Genomic DNA, 21,828 nt, shown 5'->3' on the forward strand with positions numbered 1-21,828 from the left:
ACCGATATAAATACAACCACACCACAAGATACAGTTCCCACGAATGTTAATGCACATGAAAATCTCGTTGCCGAAGAAGAAGCAGCAAGCGAAGATGATTCAACTTACGCTGAACTAACGACATCGAGAGAAGGAGATGAGGAAAATTCAGAGTATATGACGTTGAAAACTATACGAGATGCAGAGAGTAACTATCAATCATTGGTTAACTAGTACACAGCTGACGTAACTTAACACCAGTACAATTACAAAGACGCGCTTGTTGCAAATTTTGGGCACTGATCGGTATAGAGCGACCTCAGAATATAACTTGCATTTGCCTACCTCTTTCCCCAATAATAGAAAAGTTGTTTTGCAACGTTTTCCTAACCGAACTACTAATCTAAGGTGGCAACTATAATTGTGTTAAAATTTGTGTTAATCAGCTTCGATTAAAACACCAGACGCAAAGCGTAAGTCAAAAATGAAAAATTAGCCCAGCAAATGACTTTCAAACAAGACATATAACAAGTCATATGCAAAATTTATTGGCAAACGTTTTGTTAAGTAAATTAGCTTGCAAGTAGGTAAGGTACACCATGTGAGTATTTAATGCAGGAAAGCTTTCGGTCCGTTACCCCGCATGGGCCTTGATTCAAGCTAATTTACTTATTTGAGGTCACCATGCATGCAAACTTGCAAGAATATTATAAACGTTCTGTTGTATTTTTCATAACATCACATTTGTTCTATCACAGTTGATAGCGGTTCCAGTAGCGTAGCCAGCCTGTCGATTTGTCCCGCTATGCTAATATTTTAATGTTCAACACAAAAAAGTTCTATTAAACATCAAATAATAATAATAATAATAATAAAATAATCAGTATAGAAAGAAGAGAGAGCCCAGTCGGCTCAACCATGCAGCTTTTTAAGAAGGTAAGTTTATGTACAATACCGGTCCATACACGTTCTAAACTGCGCAAAACTCTTGGCTTTATTTCAATTTGGACATTTCGACTAGCTTCTTTTTAGTATTGAGGCCGAAGTCACACGTCACCAGCCTAAAGAAGACAGCAGAAATTCGGCAAATAAACTGTGTCAATTTTCTTTGAAAATAATCTTTTAAGAGATCAATAATTCTTACAACTTGAAGCGGGACTAAATCATTAGACTGCCTACGTTTAGTCAGGGTCCTGGAGGGTTAGAATGAAAGAATTAAAAACATTTTGTGCTAGTCCTCTCCCGCGCGTTCAAACCGGTTCTCGTCACAATAATTCAAGGCGCGCTAATGAGGACTAAAGAGTAGTCTCGCCAGGCACGGATGAAATGGGCACGAGTACCAAATTTTGTCCGGTGCCGTGCCGATAAATCGAGCGTAGTGTAAACGGGGCTATGAACTCTCTATATGGCTGATAATAAAATGATCGTCTACTATTAGCATTTCTGAATTTTGTGCTTTATTTCGAGATAACTTTAAGTTAACTGTAAGCATGAATTAATTTCACTGTAGGCGTAAGCTAGATACGTAATTCGACTATGGGTCCAGTCAGATATATTGCCGCTTTGCTGACAATGGCATATATTAGCCAGAATATTGACTTTAATTGTATAGGCAATTGTCTCCCGAATACCGAATTATTATTACTATTTTTATATTGAATGCATGTCGCATTTCTTGTCGCCTTTCGTTTCTTATATGCATGCAGTTATAAAGTTTTGTTGACGTACATAAAGTAGGTTAAAACATCATTGCGATAAATCACTAAGCCATATTCGTTGATTGAATAAAACTACCGTTTCCAGTGTTATACCGCCGAGTCATTTAACGTTTCCTGATTAGCTTTCACAAGATGCAGAGCTTTCTTCTTATGATCATGGGTTCACTTTTTGCTATCCACCAATGTAATGGTATGTATATTCAATAATATTTGATATTTTACTCTTCGTCATGCATATGGTTTATAGCTTTACTGTATGCGCGATTAAAAACAACAACATTATCGACTTAAGCCGGTTTTCCACTAGCGATATTTTTCGCGCGAGGCGACTTTATTCCTTTGTATTTGAGCAATTTGTTCCAGATGGTTGCAGTTGAGAGCTTTGAAACAAAAGTAAAATGTCGCTTCGCGCGAAAAATATCGCTAGTGGAAAACCGGCTGTAAGCTGGTTTTCCTATAGTGATATTATTCGCTCGAAGCGAATTTATTCTTTTGGATTTGGGCAATTTGACAACTGTGGAACAAAAGTAAAATGACAATTCGCGCGATAATGATCGCAAGTTGAAACCGGCTTTAATTAGGCCAAACCTCCGTGTTGTATAGCTATAATTTCTTATTCTGCATGCATATAGATGAGTGATGTATTTCTAGATCTATATAGTTTGAATTTAATAGAAAGGTGCTCATGTAATAGAACTCTTGTAATAGGAGCTACGACATAATTTAATTCACGAATGCCTCTCATTACATTGAATTGGGATTAAATGAATCTATCATCATGGTACATGCGAGTCCAGTGGCGTAGCCAGAACGATAATTGGGGGGGCCAATATTCATATATTCGTGATACGCAGGATTAATTTCTTTTCAAATCAATTGTCTTTACAGTCTGTTAACATGCATGAATATATGAATATGGGCCCCCCCAATTATCGATGCTGGCTACGCCACTGTGCGAGTCGCCTGGCTTTTGGAGTGAAAAAACCGCATTAATAAGATCTAAAACGGCAAGTTTCGAAACTGTGAAATGAGAAACCTTATACTCGTTAATCTAAAGGCAAGCTTCCTATATTACGGAACTTGCATGAGTGGGAGACAAAAAACAGGACCTTCATCACTGATATAAACTCAAATAGGCTATGAACCTCCTACGCACCCGACAGGGGAGTCCAAATTCATTTATCCCATGTTATATATTAATATCATGCACATAATATCATTATAATATACATCATATATTATAATTATGATTGCAATAATTTGAACAGTGTACTGTTTATTTTTTGACACCCAACAAAAAACCTAAATGTCGTAATGTTTACATTTATGCGTCACCTTAATTTGAATAGGAATTGTAGACTACAATATAAACGATATAATAATTTTGAAATGCAGCATAATTTTAACACAATACCGAGCCTATATTTTAAGTTTTTCTCAGCTTAAACGCGATGCCTTGCCTTGAATTTCTCAGTTGCCGACGCAGTGCCATGCGTGGTCCAGACTTCGGTCGGTAGTTTCAACACAGCTAACTAATAACCATGCAAGGTCTCCAAGGAATATTTGGCTTGGCACTAAGATAGGTGGAGTACACATGCAATGAAAAAGAGAATGCCTGGAAAATTTTTGACAGTTGCCTGATTTTAACTAATATGCAAAATAATGTACTTACAAAATATAAAAATTCTAATACATTATCCTGAACCAAAGCAATCTTTATTTTTTATCAATGTCTTTTTAAACATAGGATTTTTCCTGGCGGGCCAAATTGCTTAACTGGTGGGGCAACATAGATTTTTGTACTGAAAAGAAAGTTTATCATAATTTTTATTCATCCATACAATGTTCAATTCTAGCGACAAGTGAACCTCCAACAGTAGTACCATCATGTAGCACTTGCACTTCAAAGAGTAGTCATACAGGTAATTATTTTGTTATTGCTTCTGCTTATACACTGTTAAAATAATGTTTCATTATATAAAATTATAAGTTCATATGCTTGTTTCCTTTGTTTAAAAATATTAGTTCTACTTCAGGACATATAATTTATATCGTTAAGATAGGACGGTGAACAGTATAGCATATCCAGCCCAACGATTTGTCCCGCTATGCTAGTAATAAAACAATAAATTTCTAAATAAATGAATAATTATAATAACTTGAAAGTTGCATAGTGGGACAATTTTGGGACTAGGCGAGTTAGAGAATTGTGAGCCTAATGTTTTCAAATCAAAATCTCAGTTTGAACGATGGTTGTTGCGAAGTTGAATGTTCATCGTTGGCAAATTTTATCTACAGTTGATATAAAAAAATCCAATATAATTTCTATTTAAGCAACTGCAATTTGAACAAAATTAATACAGTTATCTGATTCGTTGTAATTCAGAATTTAATTGCTATATAAAGTACCATTTTATTGATAATTTCTGATGATGAGAAACAATACGGCACGATTTTATCATTTATCTGTTCATTTCTTCGCGATGGATCCACAAATCCATGATATTGAAACACGTTTTATGGACATATTATAGGTGGTCTAAGCACAGTTTGGCTCATCGTAATAATATCAGTGGTGTTCGCAGTCATTTGGTTTTTCCTTACATGTGGCGTTATATGTTGTTGCCGCTGTCTAAAGAGAATTAGGTCCCAAAAATACACAACCGATATAGATACAACTACACAAGAAGATATAGTTCCCAGGGATGTTAATGCAGAAGAAAATCGCGTGGCAGAAGAGGAAGAAGCAGCAAACGAAGATGATCCAACTTACACTGAATTAAGGGCATGGAAAGAAGCAGATTCGGAGTATGCAGAGTTGAAAACTGTAAGAGATGCACAGAGCAACTATCAATCATTGGTTGCACGGTAGACATTAACGCCTGTGTTCTAAAAGCTCACTCACACTCAAACTCATTGAGTGGGAGATCTTAATCTTCTCATAACGTTTCAATGGTGGTATTTCCAGCCGAACAGGGGCTTGATTTTCAGTGATTTACCTTATATCTTTCCATCTATTCAGAAAAAACTTTCTCATTGATCAGCATTAACGAAATTTATATGTCACACTCGATGAGTATGAGTGTGAGTGAGCTTTTTGAATACAGGCGTAAGACCAGTACAACTACAATGACGTTTGATGAAAACTTTTTGTTTTGGCCACTGATCGGTAGAGCGATTCAAAATGTGACCTGTTTACCTACCTCTATCTGAATTAATACAAAAGCTGTTTTGCAACGTGTTTCTAATCAAACACGAATGCTGATTCCCATTCCTTAGACGGACTTACTCGTGATCTCTAACGCTGGAGTGATAACTTTATTCATTAGGGAGGCGGCAATTCTCCACTCGTAGCTCAGCCGATAAAAACGTACGATACATGCATGGTAGGCCATTAATTAGCTTATACTAGTATATAAACAGTATAGTCACAGAAGAAAACTACAATAAGTGTAAATGATATACGAAACTATGTTACTTGCAAAAGATACATCACTGTATAAATTCTTGCAATATATACCCTGCATGATAAGTGTGCTTTGTCCATTTCTTTTTTAAATTACCTGTCAATCCCCTTTGTTTGCTCTTCCACCTAACGATCTTTCGTTGCCACATAATTGCAATGCATTATATTTAATTCAATTTCATTCATTCGTTAACATGCATGGTTTCGATCAACATTATTTAGTTTCCTTGATAGAGCATGAAGTGTGTTTTCTTGTGAAAGGCGAGTGTATACTACATGTCTCCAGCATAAATTATAGAAAAACAGTAAATCGAAAAGAGGAGTAGATTACACACTTTAAGTAATCAAGGTGAAAACCTTGATAACCTTAAACCATTTCAAAATAGAATAAATAGGAGTTTTATTAGAAGACTGGGAGGTCGGTCATTCAGCAGAAACAGCAATGACAATTATTCACTGTTGGAAATATATGTCAATTGTTTCAGACGATAGGATATTGCATCTACTGCACAAAATAAAAATGTACTGCCAATTAAAGGGGTGCAAATACTAATCTTTTTAGAAATGAAACAGAGGCTTCTCGCTAAAACTACGAGATGCTAATTTTTTAATCACCATGCACCTTAACATATAGCTACTTAAATACATAAAAAAGATTGTCCGGCACGAACTTTTAACAAGTTAATCATATTTAACTAGAGAAACAATTCCCAATCATTTACAAGTTAATCATATTTAACTAGAGAAACAAGCTAAATTATTAGCGAATCACTGTTTGGATATACAGGATCATCTCTCTTGATTAAACACACACCAAACTTGCCTTGACTCATGACAAGAAATGCACAGAATGCCGCTTAAGTCGAACATGCACCTTAATTTATTATAGTTTAAATATATATAACATAATACATTGTACATACTAACATAATACATAGTACATACAAAACTGCCTATTGCCTATTGCAGATTATGGAACTGAAGTATTGCTTATACATAATAATTATACGTTTTCCATATTCAAATAACAAATATAGCTTACCCAAGAACATATAATTTGCCATCTGATATTTTTTCCTTCAAAAATCAAGATTTATGCAGGAAAAGGTAATACATGTTAAAAAATGTCTTTTTAAGTTGGTACTGATAAAAAGTGTGTGTTCTGCGGCTAATAAAAGGTCATTGTTTTCCCTAACCCAGTGAAACTACTTTCCTGAGAAATCATGTGAGATCATGCATAGCAGACTATGTTAGCACACCATGTCAGTATCCAGGAATGTCCACTTTTTAGTCTTTTTTCTATTGTGTTAAACAATATACCGTATGCAAAAACACCTATAACGCTATCACAAAATTTTATACAATATATTACAGGTAAAAACCTATATAGGCAAGTGTTTATAATAATGTACTTTACAGTACCTGAGGATTAAGTATGTAAGTGTTCAAACAATTGGCAATACTATTCATCTGTTTCATCTTTTACCTTCACACAGGTCCTTCATTGTCAAATATATAAATGTTTCATGAATGAAGTACTGGAACATGTTTAGTCATAATTTTGAATGCAAACATATAAAATATGTTAAATAAATTATATAGTGAAACTCTTTAAACACATGCATTCAAAATGTGTAAAGACAGCAAGTTTACATCATGAATGCATGTTCCAAATGGATTTTTTACAATTTCACTTGTGAAAGAAATTTCCCGCACGAAATTTGCTTTTCACATGTGAAGGTGAAATTTCACATGCATGTTGTAAATTATTTCACACAGACTACTAGTACGAAGGCCATGCACGGATGAAATGGGCATGCACGAGTACCAAATTTAGCCGTGATGATAAATTGTGTGCAGTGTAAACGGGGCTTTAAACTCTTTATATGGGGGATAATAAAATGATCGACTATTACTAACATTTCGGAAATCAGTTCTTGATTTCCAGATAAATTTAAGTTAACCGTAAGCATGCATCAATTTTACCGTAGGCGTGAGCCAGACTTAATGCAATTCGACTGTGGGACCGATCAGATATATTGCCGCTTTGCTGCATGACAATAGTATATATTAGCCAGAATATTGACATCTCCGAAATACCTGACCATTATTATTAGTATTCTTATTGTGTGCCGCCTTACGTTGTCCATTCAGTTACATTGCTTTGTTGATCTAAGGTATAGTTTAAGACGTGATTGCAATAAATCACAAAACTATATTCGTAGTTTTCCGTCGATCGTATATAAAACTACCAGTTCCAGTAATTCCGCCGACCTCTTTAACGTCGTTCAAGATTAGCTTTTATGCACAAGATGCACAGGTTTCTTCTTATGATCATGGGTTCACTTTTTGTTACCCACCAATTCCAATGTAAAGGTATGTTTCAAGTAATTTTTTACCAAAATTATGGTCTGCACTATTCGGCTACAGGATTAACAGCTATAGAGCTGCTACTAAACTCACCAAATGTTGGTTTAGGTTAACATGTAAAACTATGGCAGTGGCTGACGCTTCCTGAAAGTAATTGTTTATAAATGCGCCACCCATAAGTGGAGCAAGCGTTTTTTTTTCGTTCCTTTTATTTAGCTTTATATTGCATGCGCGAATAAAACCAATAGGAGTGACGACTTTAACCGGCACTCCACCGACGATATTTTAATTCAGGAATGCCTCTCATTCCATTTTATTAGGACTAAACAAATATCTGTCATCATGGGGCTATTTTAGCATAATTATAGACTTGGCCAGTAGCACATGCATGCGACTGAGTTGCCTGGCTTTCGAAGTGAAAAAACCGCATTCAAAAGATCTAAAACGGCAAGTTTCCAAACAGTGAAATGAGAACTTACTTAGTTTATTTGAGTGGGCTAAAAAGAACAAGAGCTTCGTGAGTATACATGCACAAACATGCCAGTAACCTCCTACGCACCCGACATGGGAGTCGGATTAATTTATCACATCCTATATTAATGTCATGCTTTCCCTAATCAGTATAATAATTATATGAAAAAGGAGTAATAATTAGGCCAGCTAGGGTACTTTTTATATTTTGGCATGCAATAAAAAACCTACATGCATGTTGTAACAGTGAACTCTATATATATGGAAGGCTCGCTCTAGTACATTGCGTAACCTAAAAGTGAAGCCAAACATGGCGGATCATGAAGGCTGCTTGGGTACCGAACCAGACCTCCGCGCACGAACGGTTAAAATTCAATATGGCGGCAACGTGTATGAGTGGAACTCGGTCAATTTTGTAAACACAACAAATATACGGCATAAGTTACCTCTCTAGAAAGAATAACATTGCCAGGTAAGGTTGTAACAAATTGTATGTATTCAATTTTAAAAACTTTGTATCAAAAAATGCAATAAAAAACATATTGCATGGCTATATTTATAAATACATTATTTGAAGATCGATTAGTTATTAATTAAACTAAATCATTCGTTTCGAAACAAAGTATATTTGTTCAGTTGGTGCCTTTTACTTGGTTTTCCTGCTCTCACAACATTTTCATTGTACCTTTTTGCATAGGTGAACAATCTCAATCTGAAAAATTGATCTGCAATGCATTTAACAAGCCATACACTGTGGTTGTCAAACAGTGTTTCACTCAAGCAATATCCATGGCTTTCCTGTTTTATACCGTTTTCAGCAAACTTGTAGCTGACTTCTTGTAACATTTTTTCTTTCAGCTTCTTCGTATTGGAGATTTTGTTATGGTTACCTGATGACACATAACACTTGAATACTTGCTCTGCACTTGCCACAACTTTAAGAGTAAACGGTGAAGGAATGTGAAGACCACCTTTGTTGATAAAGGAAGTGAATGAAGAGGCTTTGTCATACATGTCATCACATGGTTTGTAGGTTTGCACTTGATTGTGACTGGCTGAGGCTGTAATGTCACCAATACACTGTGGACAGTGTATTTTCTTGAGCAATTTTGAAACTATGAAACCAGAGATGTAGTGTAAGACATACATGGTGAACTCTGATAGAGGCTGCTGTAAGTGCGTAATCAATGACTCCATCTCCACGTTTTGATCTTCTTCAACAACATTGGTTGTAGGTTTCTCTTTCAGAGGAGATGCATGCTTCCTGCTATGTAGGACTGGGATGACTGAATGCTGATCTAGGATTTGGCAGTTGGCATTTGTTGAAGCTGTGATTGAATTCTTCAGCAGCATATGTCGAAGAGTGTACTTCAGCTGAAGGCAGTTTGGATTGTTGTTCCATCCTCCTCTGGAACGAATACAACTGAATAAAAGCTCAATATGATCTTGGGAATACTTGTAGGTCAGAAGATATTTGAATGGATTAGTTGGTTGAGTTAGCATCATTGTCGCCATTTCAATTGTGGATTTGATGGTTATAACGAACCCCAGAATAAAGGTTTTCCTTTTATGTTTCACTAGCAACTTGCCATCAGCTGACTTCAATGAAAGCAGATAGTTTGCAATCATCAAAAGTTCTGCTTCCCAGTGATTCCTACTGATTAGCTTCAAAGGTTGCTTAGTGCCTTTCCCGAATGGACTTCTGCTATTAAGAATATCAAAGACTTTGTCCACATTGCGAATGAATGTCACCGTTGCTTCACTCCCTTGAAATCTTGCATCTTTTGTTACGATGTTGAGGAAGTTGATGGCATCAGCAACAGATGAACTCAAGGTCTGTGCAGCAAGGTCTACTTTCATCTTGTGGGTCTCATATTTGATGTGGTTATTTGTCAGCTTATTTCCCAGCTTCAAGCCATGATCTTGCTGTATTTCATTCAAATTCTCCAAGAACTTCCAGTGAATGCTTTCTTTTTCCACAAATATTGATCCAAGGTATGCCAAAGAATTTCTTGCTAGCTTGAGCATATGACATGGATCCAGAATTACAAATACATCATAGCCAAGTGAAGGGTGTTTGAATTTAGTTACCATGGACATGTATGTAACTCCAAAAATGCAGCCAAGGTGTTTAAAGGTGGCAATGTTGGGTGATGTTCCATCAGATGTGATGCACCAAACTCGAAGACCAATATCTGCTGAATGGATTAAGGCTTTCTTGATAAGTTGCGCTTGAGTAATCGAGTTAAGTTTGTCCGTTAGAAAATATGCAATTGGACACTTCCAGTGGCTGCGTATCCCAACCAGAATAAAGACCAAGGCTTCAGATGCAATAACATTGGAAGGAGTTTTTATGTCAGTTGGGCCATAATTTACAAAACCAACATATTCGTCATTCTTGGGATCCCATATGGTTTGTTTTCGAATTGACATTGCGTCAAAGACTAAACAACAGTCCCTCTTTTCTGGATGGTCTTTTGTTTCGTTTCTTAGAATGCTGAATGTCTCCTTGATGAAGCCAGGTTCACATTCCACAGAGCTTGCCCAAATCTTGATACGGGATGGAGAAGGGAGTGGTAAGATTGTTCTTAAATACTGGTAAGCTTTAGGGGAATAAAAATTTACAGTGACAGCAAATTCTTTCACTTGCTCATTGTATCTTCTTCCACTTAAGGCTTTGGCCTTTCCATTCTTTAGCACATTGTTGAACAGAGATAACTTGAGGCCATCAAAACTATTGTGCAGCAGTGCAGCTTCATCTTCTTTCACCAATGATTTCGTTTTCAGGGCGTTTATCAGCTGTTTCATATTATTAGCCTTTCTCTTCTGTCTTCTGAGCTTCTGCTGTAATACTTTGGTTCTTCTCCTTTGAACTTTCTTTAGGTACTTTATATGCATGAGAGTTTTCTTTTCTTTTGGAGGCTCAACACATTGTACATATGGGACTTGTTTCAGATGAGACATTGGTGATTTGGCATAGTTATGGTCAAGCATTACTTTTTGGATCAAAGACTTTTCTGGTTTTATGCACTTTCTCTTTAATTGCGGCCTATCTTCTTGGAATTCTGATATTTGGACCTGAGGTGTCAGATACTGTGTTGGAAAACCATCTCTTTTCAATTGGGTTAAGCCTTTTTTTGTTGTTATGTAGTCTGACTCTAGGAAATGATGACTGCAGATGCGGCTGCAAGATTTTGCATTCCATACATTCTCTCCAGTTTTATCATTTGTAACTGCTTTTTCCCACTTTGTCAGTAAAGCTTTATTTTTGAGTGGAAATCTATTCAATAACCAACAGATAATTTTAATAGATGCAAGATATTGAAAAGAATCATATTCTCATTTATACGATTCAACTAAATAAAGTCATTAAACTGAGAGTATGTGAGAACAAAAAAAGTTATAATTAGTTAGGCTTTTTATGCAAAAGTTGTATTTTTTGAACCCATGAGACATACTTGCAATGAATTTGAATTAGGACTTATCCCTTTTTTTAATTTGTATTTTATTTGTAAATATATAGTTGTTTATTAATAGTGCACTAAATACCTAAATTTTTACCTAATACTGTAGGTAAAAAAGTATTGGAAAATCAAAAGCTTGCAACAAAAATATTCCTACACATGTACTGTATGCCAAAATTTCTTAGATTTTGTTAACTTTTTCACTGATGTATATATGTCGTATTTTCCTGTGGCCACTGGCCGGTTGCACTAAATCTAGATCAGTTAACTCTTTATATATATAGAGCCTGTATATAGAGTTCACTGATCTAGATAGCCCTATCCACTGAATTTGGGTATTTTTTAGCACTCTAAAAATTGTTCCACTCAAAAACCTCAGTATTCGTAAATAATGGGTTCTCTTTAAAGATTGTTAGCTCGAAATTTGTATTTTAATCGCTTCAAGACATTTCACAATTTATATTTGAAAAAGCACTCTCTAGTGGATAGCATTGTCCAGCCGTAACCGGTCCCCTGACATATATTTGTATGTTTTGTTTTGTACATCGTATAATAAATGAGTTTCCAATGACGTTTCGGAGTTTTGTAGATTATTTTCTGAAGCAATTTCCGAGTTAAAAACATAATGTCAATGAAATAATACTTTGTTTGGGCGGTTAAACTAAATTTTTTGCCCTATTATTTACAAAACAAGGTATCAGCCGCCATTTTGCTTTCTTCCCGGTCAAATTTGGCGGTATTTTCAAATGATTTAATTAAAATTTAAAACCCATTTTTTTCAAAAATGTAAACAAATGCACGTGGTCACATAACTTATATAAATTGCATTTGATATTGTAGTATTTGTAGTAAATTGTATTTAATTTGAGAAAACTGATTTTGTCTTCACATACGTGAGCTATGTGCGCACAGCTTTTTATGCTTAACATTTTTTTGTGCTTTAGAGTCGGTTTTAATAATTATTACCTGTGGAAAAAAGTGGGCCGGTTTTCCTTTTGTCCTTCTACATTCTTACAACCTCGAACCGCGCAACAACGCGGCATCCTTTTCCTTTATCTACATTTTTTTTGATATATCAGCCAAACTTGCAAACGTCCGAAATGTTAGTTTTTTTATTTTTCGTCATAGTTTTATAATTCGCGCCTTTAATTTCCACGCGCGCTTCATGATCCGCCATGTTTGGCTTCACACTTTGAACTGGAGCGAGCCTTCCATATATATAGAGTTCACTGGGTCCCCACCCCTAGTGGTGACTGTGGCAGGCCTAGTGACTGGCACAGCTCCAGATACTTCGTTCATTGCTTCATTAAAAATACGACGAACCTCTCCGTTTATTGCGTTGTTGCTTGTATCAGGCGGTGAAATTGCTTGAGAAAGTTCTCCAATCCTGTTTACAAGTTGCCTAATTATATCTGAATCTGAAGACGACGCCATGTTTGATGTTGAACTTTCGAACTACTTACTACTTGAAGTAACTTGAAGTATAAAGCCTAGCATTCGGTGATACCGCTGACCACATGTACAGTCACACTTCTCGTCTTATGTTTACCGTTTGCAAAACTCGCTTTACGCTTCGGCTGTTTTCGGATTATGATTATCCTTCTCGACTAATGATATCTTTCTCGCCTGCTGATCGCTTTCTCGACAGTCGATTTGTTTTTCGACACTTTATTTTTTTAACTCGTGTTTCAATTTATTTGTCTGAACCGTCGATATATTACCCTGGTCCATCGAATTACGGAACTAGACTATTGATTTATATTTCTCGAATAGTGAATTGCAACTCGATACACTTTTGTCAGCTTTGGCTTGCCATAGCAAGCCTAGCAAGCGTAGCAGTCGTAGCAAGCGTAGCAAGCGTAGCAGTCGTAGCAAGCGTAGCAGTCGCAGCAAGCGTAGCAGTCGTAGCAAGCGTAGCAGTCGTAGCAAGCGTAGCAGTCGTAGCAAGCGTAGCAGTCGTAGCAAGCGTAGCAGTCGTAGCAAGCGTAGCAGTCGTAGCAAGCGTAGCAGTCGTACCAGTCGTGGCAAGCGTAACTATAACTAATTATAACTAACTAACTAACTAACTAACTAACTAACTAACTAACTAACTATAACTATTTCGCCTGCTTGAATTGTGAGCAATGAAGTGGTCGAAATTCAAAAGAAACAGGCAAAATTTAAAATGTGGTCGAAATTCAAAAGAAACAGGCGAAATATTTCGCATTTCGCGGAGAAAAAGCGCCCGTGGAATTAGGCCCTTAAGTTTTGCAGCAGTGAGATCAATGTTTGTGACGTCACAAAAATGACAGTTGCCCTTGACGCCAAGTTGTCAAGGGCAACTGTCATTTTTGTGACTATTAATACTTCTAATAATGGTCACACATCTATATAGCGATTAATAGCCGCTATTTTTGAAGTGGTCTATTTATAGCCGTTGAAAAACTTGACATTTTTTCCCTTTATTAGAGGATGTCACAATTCACAAACATTGTTTTGAAATACAAAACGTACTCAAAACAGTGAAACGAAATAAAACGATTGATGTGTGTATATGTATGTATTACACACGTTACAAGGTTTCACAGTAATATTCTCATTATATACTTCTGCACTTCCTGCCATCATATGCTACCATACACCTTCCGTCTTATATTACACTCCATATAGATGGTTTGTCATTAATTAAGTGTCATTAATTAAGTGTGATTAACCTTATGCCGTCATGTGATCTTCATATGGTATATATAACAGTTATCATATGCTTGCGTTCTCTTTCTCCTTCGACTCTTAGCAAGTTCACTATTTGGCAAGTGGGAAAGTTTGTAGACCTTTCGGCACGTATATAAATATGTCTGACACTGAGGTTAGTAAAGCGAGCAACGAGATTTTTATTTTTCAATAACATTGAGAATATGGTAATTGGTATCCCTATATTAAATTGATCTTCGTTTCGTATGTAGATTGAAAGTGTTTTAACAATGTTTGTGTGGCTGGCAACAAAACTTACTATGGGAAAAATTTTCCATGTTTGGGGATTTCTCGCTCAAAATATTTGGGAAGCTAAAGCTGAAAGAAGAAGAAAATTCTGCTGGCATTGGGTTTGCTGTTGTGGTTCAGCCTCCGAAGATGAGGAAACTACGATCAGGTTTGTGTAGTGTTAAACGATATACATTTATTGTTTCTCCGCACACTGGAGTTTTTTATGCATGGTAAATACGCTCGCGCGCACAATATAGTTTTTCGTGTACAAAAACAAATGGAACTACTGAAGTTGTATATACACATTAGGGCAATATATACGAGCGAAAATAAGTCGCAGCTGAAATGACGCGTTGTTTAAACGTCACAAACGATTCGAATGAATAGGAACAGTAAATTTGTTCGCAAACTGCCGCTACAATAAGGCAAAAGTGTAAACCTAGGCCAACATAAGCTTATTGTAAATGGGATTTTTATACGAGTTCTTCGCGACTCATTAAAGTACCGGGTGGTTTCTTGTTTTAGTATGAAAATGGTCCTGTTGTGTCCTTGCGCAAACTTGTGCATTTCCATACATACGATATTAGATGTATACGATTAACAGTTACTCAATTGGAATAAACTAGACGCTAAACGAAATGTATTTTAAAATATGCACATCATCGTATATAGCCAGTTTACACAATGAATATAGGCTCTAAACAACCGCGTCATTGTCCATACTAATTTCACAATGCGTTTCCGATGCAGCGGCATGTGTGATAATTAGGGCACATTATCATGGCACCTATATAGATACACATAAAATATGTATCGGGATACAAAAGTAATATTTGATAATATACTTTCTTTGCTTTGATATTAAATGAAATTATTTTCACACCTTAAGATTAATAAAAAAACACAAACAGCAATTAGCAAAGGCGTAAGGAACAGGCTTACAGAAGTAGGAGGTGGAAAAATCTGGCATCGCTAAAATACCCGCGAAAGTTTTGATCGCCTTTTTCTCGAAAGAAAATTTCGCTCAGTTCTCTATAAAAATTAGTTTTCCAGTGCTCACGTTTTGACCAATTTCTGCCAATTTCTTCTTATTTCCGATGATTAATTATAATGTGCCTGATTTTTAAGTATAAACATGTTCTTATAAATAGTTTAGAAGTAGATAGCTCTCAAAGACTACGCGAGAGATACAATTGCATGTGCCATCTGGTGATTTTTTTCAGACTTATCGTATTGAACGTCAATTGTTTCGACTTTCGACAAGCAACGTTTCATTGACTCATTAAGAGCTGCTTATGGAGAAGGAACGTTCTTATTGGGGCCTCACATGACGTCAGCTATCGTTCATTCGTACGCCTGCTACCTGAAAGAAGACTTCTCCCAACAGGAGAACAAAAGGGTTTTCCATGAAACGCGTTTCATGGGATACCAAGGGAATAACTACTGGATTATTTCCAATGATGTGTGTTGTATTACGCTTGTATAGATATTTACCTAGTTGTGCATTTGAAAGAAAAACATAACTATTCTAAAACGAAACAACCAAAACTAGAATATTGAGATCTGTTGATTTCTAAAGTTCGCGTTTAGTTTATATCCCTTCTCCAACTGAAAGCATTTTGTTTAGCCCCTGGGAACGTTCTCTTTATTAGTTTATTTAATTATTCAATTTCAATTATTACAGGTGCATATTGAGAATGGTAAAGTGTTAGATCCAATTGATCATAAGTATCTAATATTGGACAAGTCTTTAAAAAACCACCAATTGCAAATTAACGAAAGCTTACTGAACCATTACGCAAAGTTGAATCGTTCTGTTGCAAGGTAAAAATGCGGTGTTTTTGGGCTACGAAACTTAAGTGTCACTTGGACTACATAAACGATTATACCAAATAATTTTTTAATTATATATTCATTTTTTTCTAAGGTTCATACTACTTTCGCAATGCTTGGGCCCTAATATGGACTCATTTTTGCTGGCAACAGCATTCACTGTGGCTCGGTTGCTGAGGAATGCTCTCAATCCTGAAGATGTTTGGGGTAAGTTACTGTTTGAATGAACAGGTAGCTCAATCGCGGAAAGTGAAAGACGTAAATAACTTCACTGTACAGTACTACCATAGAAAGTATTACCATGTTGCAATTTCTTTTCTCATAGTTACCTTTGTTTTTAACGTCTTCGTCATTTAGGAGAGAGTTCTATTGGCATGATATTCTCCGAAGAAAGGAGCATAGGGAAATCGGAGAGTCTAAATCTCCTTGCTCGGGGTGTTGGAATTCCCAATCGATCGCACGTAATGTTACTAAGTGGTGGAGACTCCCAGACATGTGGGACATCTACGTGAGTTTCACGTTAAAATTATACGTTGTTGTATAAAAACATTTTTTCGCAAATGTTTGAAAAGCAGACTTCAATTATTTTTAATAGAAAGAAAATGCAAGAGATAGCATCGAGAACGACTGGGGTCATAATGATTGATGACCCTAAACCCAATGTTAACTTCAGCGAGTTTCTGCTGCAAGCACAAGGGCGACTGATGTCTGGATCAAATAAGGAGGGGATGACATCCATCAAGGCCGCCACGTTAATATCGACGAATTCTCCCGAAGTTTCCCGGTAGTACACTTATGCAATAATTAATGAATTGTCTTTTAATTCTTAAACTGAAATTACGTTATTAACATTTAGCCTTCGAAATCTGTTTCATTGTAGATTAGTAGGGAGAGTTATTAGGTTTAATTACGTCGGCTGGAACGAGGAACGGAATGAACAAGCCAAGTTTGACGACAAGCAACTGAAGGTTATGCGAGAGTTCATGCAAGAAAACAAGGTATATTTTAGTCTATGGAAATGTAAACGTCGTGTACTTAAACTTAACCATAAGTTATTTTAGGCTACTATACCTTCAAAATCCATGACCAATATATGTCATTGTTATATAGGGTATTTTGCTTGTCTGGGCAATTAAATACCTGGAGTTATGGGCTGAGGTTTTTGAACATGCGCGTGAAATTGTCGAAGAGGTCAGGTCGTCCAAGCGATCTTCGATGAAAACGACCTGAAAGTGCAGGCAAGGTGGTTGTCTGGTATTGCCGCGGTACTTGTCGCAAATGCTCTGGTATGTGAAACTCAAATAACTCGCAAAAAATAGATCGGACTAGTTTTCAATAATAGAGTTCATTTTTACATGACTTATATTTCTCATTTTAGTTACGTCTCTCGTGTGGTAACCAAGCGAACACCAAAGATTACGTATTGTTTGCATGCGGCGAGTTATTAAAGGTGCAGACAGTCAGTATACGTTCAACAATGCAAAGGCTAGAAGCTAACATCATTGAAAAGATAGCCGAGGAAAAAGACCCGGTTTGTTTTCTTTCATTTTCTATTTACATAAAAAAAATTCCGAACGAAATAAAGTATTAAATGGCGCCATATACACAGTGTTCGATTTCCTTGGATATAACATTCACAGATTTTGCTGATCTCTTTTAAGATTCTTACATGGCTGCACCCTAAAGTTACTGTCAAGAACATCGAAGGGATGAAGGTTCCAGGCATTGCGCTACTGTCAACTGCTGTCGACAGTTTTGTCGATATTTCACATACAGTGAGTAACACGTACAGTGTTGGAGTCTAACGCGGTCTTGTGACTGCATTTCACAAAAGTTTGTTGTTTTAATAGGAATTCAAAGAATTGCAAAGTACGCTTGTACGGGAGCCCGGGACAATAGGGATATACTTCGGAAAAGACAGGGAATGCACCTTGGAGCAAATGATTAAAAGGAAACACGTTTGCCAGAAAAGAGCGTACCGAATTCCTCTGGGGAAACTGATGCCATTCACGCAACATATGATAGCGTATGGTTTAGCGTAGAAAGTTTTAAATAAAGTTTCTATGCAATTCTTTCTGGTTCGAAGTTTAGGCTTGTTTTGTATCATGAATGTAATCGTTGTTCTAACAATACTCATTAGCCAGTGGAATTCGGGATGATGCCCCCAATGAGAGTGATATGGAAGAAATCAACAATCCAGCAACAACAATATCGGACGAAGGTTGCGAAAGCTTGGACACTCTCGAAAACGAGTTGAGGATAAAGTTAGAAGGTATACAGAAATAACAGAATCAGATGAGGATTACTATTTGAGTATTTCATCAGCATATTAAATGTTTTGAAACCTTTAATAACACATTTGTATAGCATCTAAAAATAGTCAAGTCATGCAATATCGCGAAAATACAACTGAACCTACCGAAAGTGAAGAGGAGCTCGACTTCAGTTTTACAGAGGTATGCAGGCTTACTCAGTTAGGAGATTGTATAAGCAGTTTAACGACTTGTCTAATCTGTGTTTCACGGTGTATCCTTGACTACTCAAATAGAAACTTACACCGAACACAAAGGCTAGATATAACAACCTGACTCCAAGGAAAAGGAAAACATTTGCTTGGGTATGTCATATTAAATTATCAAAACGAATTACTAACGAGTTTTGATGCTTTTGTAGTTTTTTTAATGTTTTTTTAACGATGTTATAAAGTTTTAAGCGTTACAAATTTTTCTGTTATTAATTTACAGGCCATTGAAGTCGCGCAAAAAATAATAAAGAGACCCGAAATAGGTTCGTTTTATTTGACTTATTCAGCTTGCATGAGAATATTTATGCTCGTTACTACAGTTGCGTGCACCTGACTCAATGCAATACCTGTTGCTGCCCGGCATACAATTCATTTACGTTATTTTGCTCTTTCCAATTATCTTAGATCACAATACAACAGACGTGAGAACTTCCCAAGACAAAATTCCTGATTCAACCCCAATAGCAACTGGCGATCAAAACGTCTGCGAGCAAGGAAATGAAATGCCTGCAAGAGGTAAACGATATACGATGTGTCTTGTGTGGTTTGCAAGTACGATTATATAAATTACTGTATATATAATATATATATATATATATATATATATATATATATATAACATAAATATGTCTATGCCTTTTAACTAATTACAGGTGAATCGCACACCAGAAAGCGATTATTTGCAGAAGGCGCTATTGGCGTTCTTCCTCGGAGTAAGTAAAAGAAATTCTGATTAACAAGTGTGTCTGTCCAAATCCATGCACTTTTTGCATCAACATTTTAATGAGCATATTTTCTTTTTTTAAATCACATATAGGCTCTACACGATCTGATAATAAAAGTGTTGGGACAATTGCTGGGACGAGTGGATTATCATGTCCTCCGAATTCCGGTAAAATTAAAGTATACAAATGGTGTTCATGCAAAGAGGTAAATCATACAACTAGTTTTGACGTACTTATACAATTTTTCAATATCAGCATAATTTTCCCACTGTTTGGACGAGACGGTAACTTTCGGACGGGAAACTTGCGTGTCCCCGAATTCATATTGGACCAGTGCAATTCCAGTCTAAGTCCTTTTTATTCATGCATGATACCAGCATTAAAGGAAAATACATCATCATTGATCAGTTTATTTACATTTGTTTTCCCCCTAAGTTCTCTTACCGGCTAGAACTTCTGAACTTTGTGTCACGCAGTTCTGAATTAAGAGCAAGTTGCACGATGTATATACAATGTATATACAATGATGTATATACCATAATCATTCCAGGAAAGAGATAAAGAATCGGAGGACATGATGCTGATATGTGAAACCACAAACAAAAAGAACGTATGTATAAAATAGTACATAAAGACTAGATTCGATTTTGCATCGTGCTCAAATGCAGTAAAACAGTTAAGCGCGCATATATTTTCTCAGTACCGAGAGTTTCTTGTCCGAGAACCTTATGTACGAGAAATTTATAAAAGCAATCTTATGTTGTCTGGTTGAGGTTTCTATGTTCATTCCACTATCTGTAAAATAAACGATATTACAACTCGTATCCCACTAATAGTTTCCTTAAAACTGAATGTCGGTCAAAAACTGTTTATTTTTCAACCATAGCTATAGTGTCCAGGTAAAGGCTACTACCATCAGGAGTGCCTAGGAATTGAAAGAGTACCTAAAGGAAAGTGGTAAGTCAATACATTTACAGTAATGTTAATACTTCAACGTCCTATAAATATGATTGACGTTCAAACAAGTTGTTTTTTTCATTATAGGCTGTGCGACTTCTGCAAACAGAAATCTAGAAAATAATTTAATTGAAAACATTAAAGAACGAATAAACCGTCCAGTTGCTTGCTAAAGATATGAAAAGTTATGAAAACTAGATCCAATAAATAATACTACGTATAACAATACGTGTATAATGGCTGTTTCGCTCTATCTCAGGGCTCGTCAGCATGCCTAGGAAACATTAAGTATTGCAATAATTATTAGCAGCATCAATGAATCCGACATGGACAGCCTGACCCATTCATTGCACGAGTCCGGGGGTTTTAAATCAGAGTTTTCCTTCTCCTAGGTGGACTGTCTTCCAAGACTGATGAGCTCCACCTACCCAACGTAAACAACAAGCGCGCGATGAGTAATAACCGTAATGCTTATTTTTCACCATCTTTTATCACAAATTGCATATATGAATTCCTGCATAACATCTGCCCAGGTTTTAGCTGTCTCGAAGCTACGTCGTGTTGCTTTTTTACTATTTCCTCATTTTGATAGAAATCCATCAAAAAGTTATAAAAATAGTGCGTGGAGAAATTTTGCATCGTCGAGCTTCGTAACCGTCGCACATTCTTTCGGTTGTTTTCGGACTCTTGATAGCTTGTTTTTATCGTGTTCGACTGAGACAAAAGATTTATGTTGTGATATTCACAAAGGGGTGACTTGTGAGGATTGCTTGCTGTGTGAAATCTGTCACCTAAAACATATCTCCTGGATGTGCCTGTCAATGGATGAATCATGCTACCATCCTCCACCTGTATCATATCACTGTCGCTTTTTCTGTATTCTGCTGTTGTCAGCATAGGGACACTCATTTCCTAGAAGTGTCATGACGACAAAATTAATAATTTATTTGTTCCATTTTATGGGTTTTCAGAATATTCTAAACTGTTTTTAAGTCATATCTTAAGTTAGCCTTGACTGAATAAAAATGTTGCAGGGCAATGAACGTGCACAATACACCAGTAATATGTAGATTTTTCGTAAACGATACCTTTGATGGTGGTTTATCCAACGATGGTACCTCAAAACACCCTCTGTTATCTTTCCATAGCTGTTCGGTCATTTCTTTACTGACCCGGCACTCTAAGTGCCTGACAAACCCACAAGCCGTGTCGCAAAGGAAAACAAGAGGAATATGCTTAAATGATAAATAGAGATCGGCAGCATCTTACTGACTCCTGTAAAGTCAGAAACTTTGAAGCTGCGGTTACCTGAAAGGAAAGGACACCCAAAAGGATTATTTTTTAGAACACCCAGAGTAAA

The 21,828-nt window shown here is 36.4% G+C and overlaps 4 protein-coding genes across 5 annotated transcripts; 3 read left to right on the top strand and 1 right to left on the bottom strand.

Moving 5' to 3' along the window:
- Positions 1-1,805: 1,805 nt before the first annotated feature.
- LOC114543206 lies at positions 1,806-4,643 on the top strand. The gene is made up of 3 exons (XM_028562294.1): positions 1,806-1,887; positions 3,554-3,619; positions 4,232-4,643. Exons 1-3 carry the CDS (start codon positions 1,830-1,832, stop codon positions 4,567-4,569), a joined length of 462 nt encoding a protein of 153 aa, XP_028418095.1. The 5' UTR covers positions 1,806-1,829; the 3' UTR covers positions 4,570-4,643.
- Positions 4,644-14,531: 9,888 nt separating this feature from the next.
- On the top strand, positions 14,532-17,733 carry LOC114543210. Its single transcript, XM_028562298.1, has 9 exons — positions 14,532-14,595; positions 15,653-15,891; positions 16,114-16,253; positions 16,357-16,469; positions 16,620-16,770; positions 16,858-17,046; positions 17,143-17,260; positions 17,373-17,548; positions 17,641-17,733. The coding sequence occupies exons 2-8, from the start codon at positions 15,757-15,759 to the stop codon at positions 17,490-17,492; spliced, it is 966 nt and encodes a 321-aa protein (XP_028418099.1). The 5' UTR covers positions 14,532-14,595; positions 15,653-15,756; the 3' UTR covers positions 17,493-17,548; positions 17,641-17,733.
- LOC114543208 lies at positions 17,707-20,645 on the top strand. 2 transcript variants are annotated; one of them, XM_028562296.1, is made up of 13 exons: positions 17,707-17,793; positions 17,924-18,037; positions 18,113-18,293; positions 18,403-18,534; positions 18,630-18,718; positions 18,811-18,879; positions 19,007-19,049; positions 19,192-19,302; positions 19,440-19,499; positions 19,604-19,716; positions 20,062-20,121; positions 20,404-20,468; positions 20,556-20,645. In XM_028562296.1, the coding sequence occupies exons 1-13, from the start codon at positions 17,740-17,742 to the stop codon at positions 20,590-20,592; spliced, it is 1,128 nt and encodes a 375-aa protein (XP_028418097.1). In that variant the 5' UTR covers positions 17,707-17,739; the 3' UTR covers positions 20,593-20,645. The 2 variants fall into 2 exon arrangements, with proteins under 2 accessions (XP_028418097.1, XP_028418098.1); XM_028562297.1 differs by lacking the exon at positions 20,556-20,645 and having other exon boundaries at positions 20,398-20,469.
- On the bottom strand, positions 20,097-21,720 carry LOC114543211 (HMG domain-containing protein 3-like). Its single transcript, XM_028562299.1, has 2 exons — positions 21,557-21,720; positions 20,097-21,380 (listed from the first exon to the last, which is right to left on the bottom strand). The coding sequence occupies exons 1-2, from the start codon at positions 21,626-21,628 to the stop codon at positions 20,940-20,942; spliced, it is 513 nt and encodes a 170-aa protein (XP_028418100.1). The 5' UTR covers positions 21,629-21,720; the 3' UTR covers positions 20,097-20,939.
- Between the last annotated feature and the right edge of the window lie 108 nt (positions 21,721-21,828).

Source organism: Dendronephthya gigantea, unplaced genomic scaffold, assembly GCF_004324835.1.
Source record: "Dendronephthya gigantea isolate DGI-Jeju-01 unplaced genomic scaffold, DenGig_1.0 000417F, whole genome shotgun sequence".
NCBI classification, from domain to species: Eukaryota; Metazoa; Cnidaria; class Anthozoa; order Malacalcyonacea; family Nephtheidae; genus Dendronephthya; species Dendronephthya gigantea.

Bases quoted from the DNA above. Each gene is read 5' to 3' on its own strand.
- LOC114543206 (XM_028562294.1), top strand. From the start codon at position 1,830: ATGCAGAGCTTTCTTCTTATGATCATGGGTTCACTTTTTGCTATCCAC. The intron at 1,888-3,553 runs GTATGTATATTC...GTTCAATTCTAG, and splicing joins TGCTATCCACCAATGTAATG to CGACAAGTGAACCTCCAACA. The intron at 3,620-4,231 runs GTAATTATTTTG...GACATATTATAG, and splicing joins TTCAAAGAGTAGTCATACAG to GTGGTCTAAGCACAGTTTGG.
- LOC114543210 (XM_028562298.1), top strand. From the start codon at position 15,757: ATGACGTCAGCTATCGTTCATTCGTACGCCTGCTACCTGAAAGAAGAC. The intron at 16,771-16,857 runs GTGAGTTTCACG...TATTTTTAATAG, and splicing joins CAGACATGTGGGACATCTAC to AAAGAAAATGCAAGAGATAG. The intron at 17,047-17,142 runs GTAGTACACTTA...GTTTCATTGTAG, and splicing joins AATTCTCCCGAAGTTTCCCG to ATTAGTAGGGAGAGTTATTA.
- LOC114543208 (XM_028562296.1), top strand. From the start codon at position 17,740: ATGCAAAGGCTAGAAGCTAACATCATTGAAAAGATAGCCGAGGAAAAA. The intron at 19,050-19,191 runs GTTCGTTTTATT...CAATTATCTTAG, and splicing joins AATAAAGAGACCCGAAATAG to ATCACAATACAACAGACGTG. The intron at 19,500-19,603 runs GTAAGTAAAAGA...AATCACATATAG, and splicing joins TATTGGCGTTCTTCCTCGGA to GCTCTACACGATCTGATAAT.
- LOC114543211 (XM_028562299.1), bottom strand. From the start codon at position 21,628: ATGACCGAACAGCTATGGAAAGATAACAGAGGGTGTTTTGAGGTACCA. The intron at 21,381-21,556 runs GTATCGTTTACG...TGACACTTCTAG, and splicing joins TGGATAAACCACCATCAAAG to GAAATGAGTGTCCCTATGCT.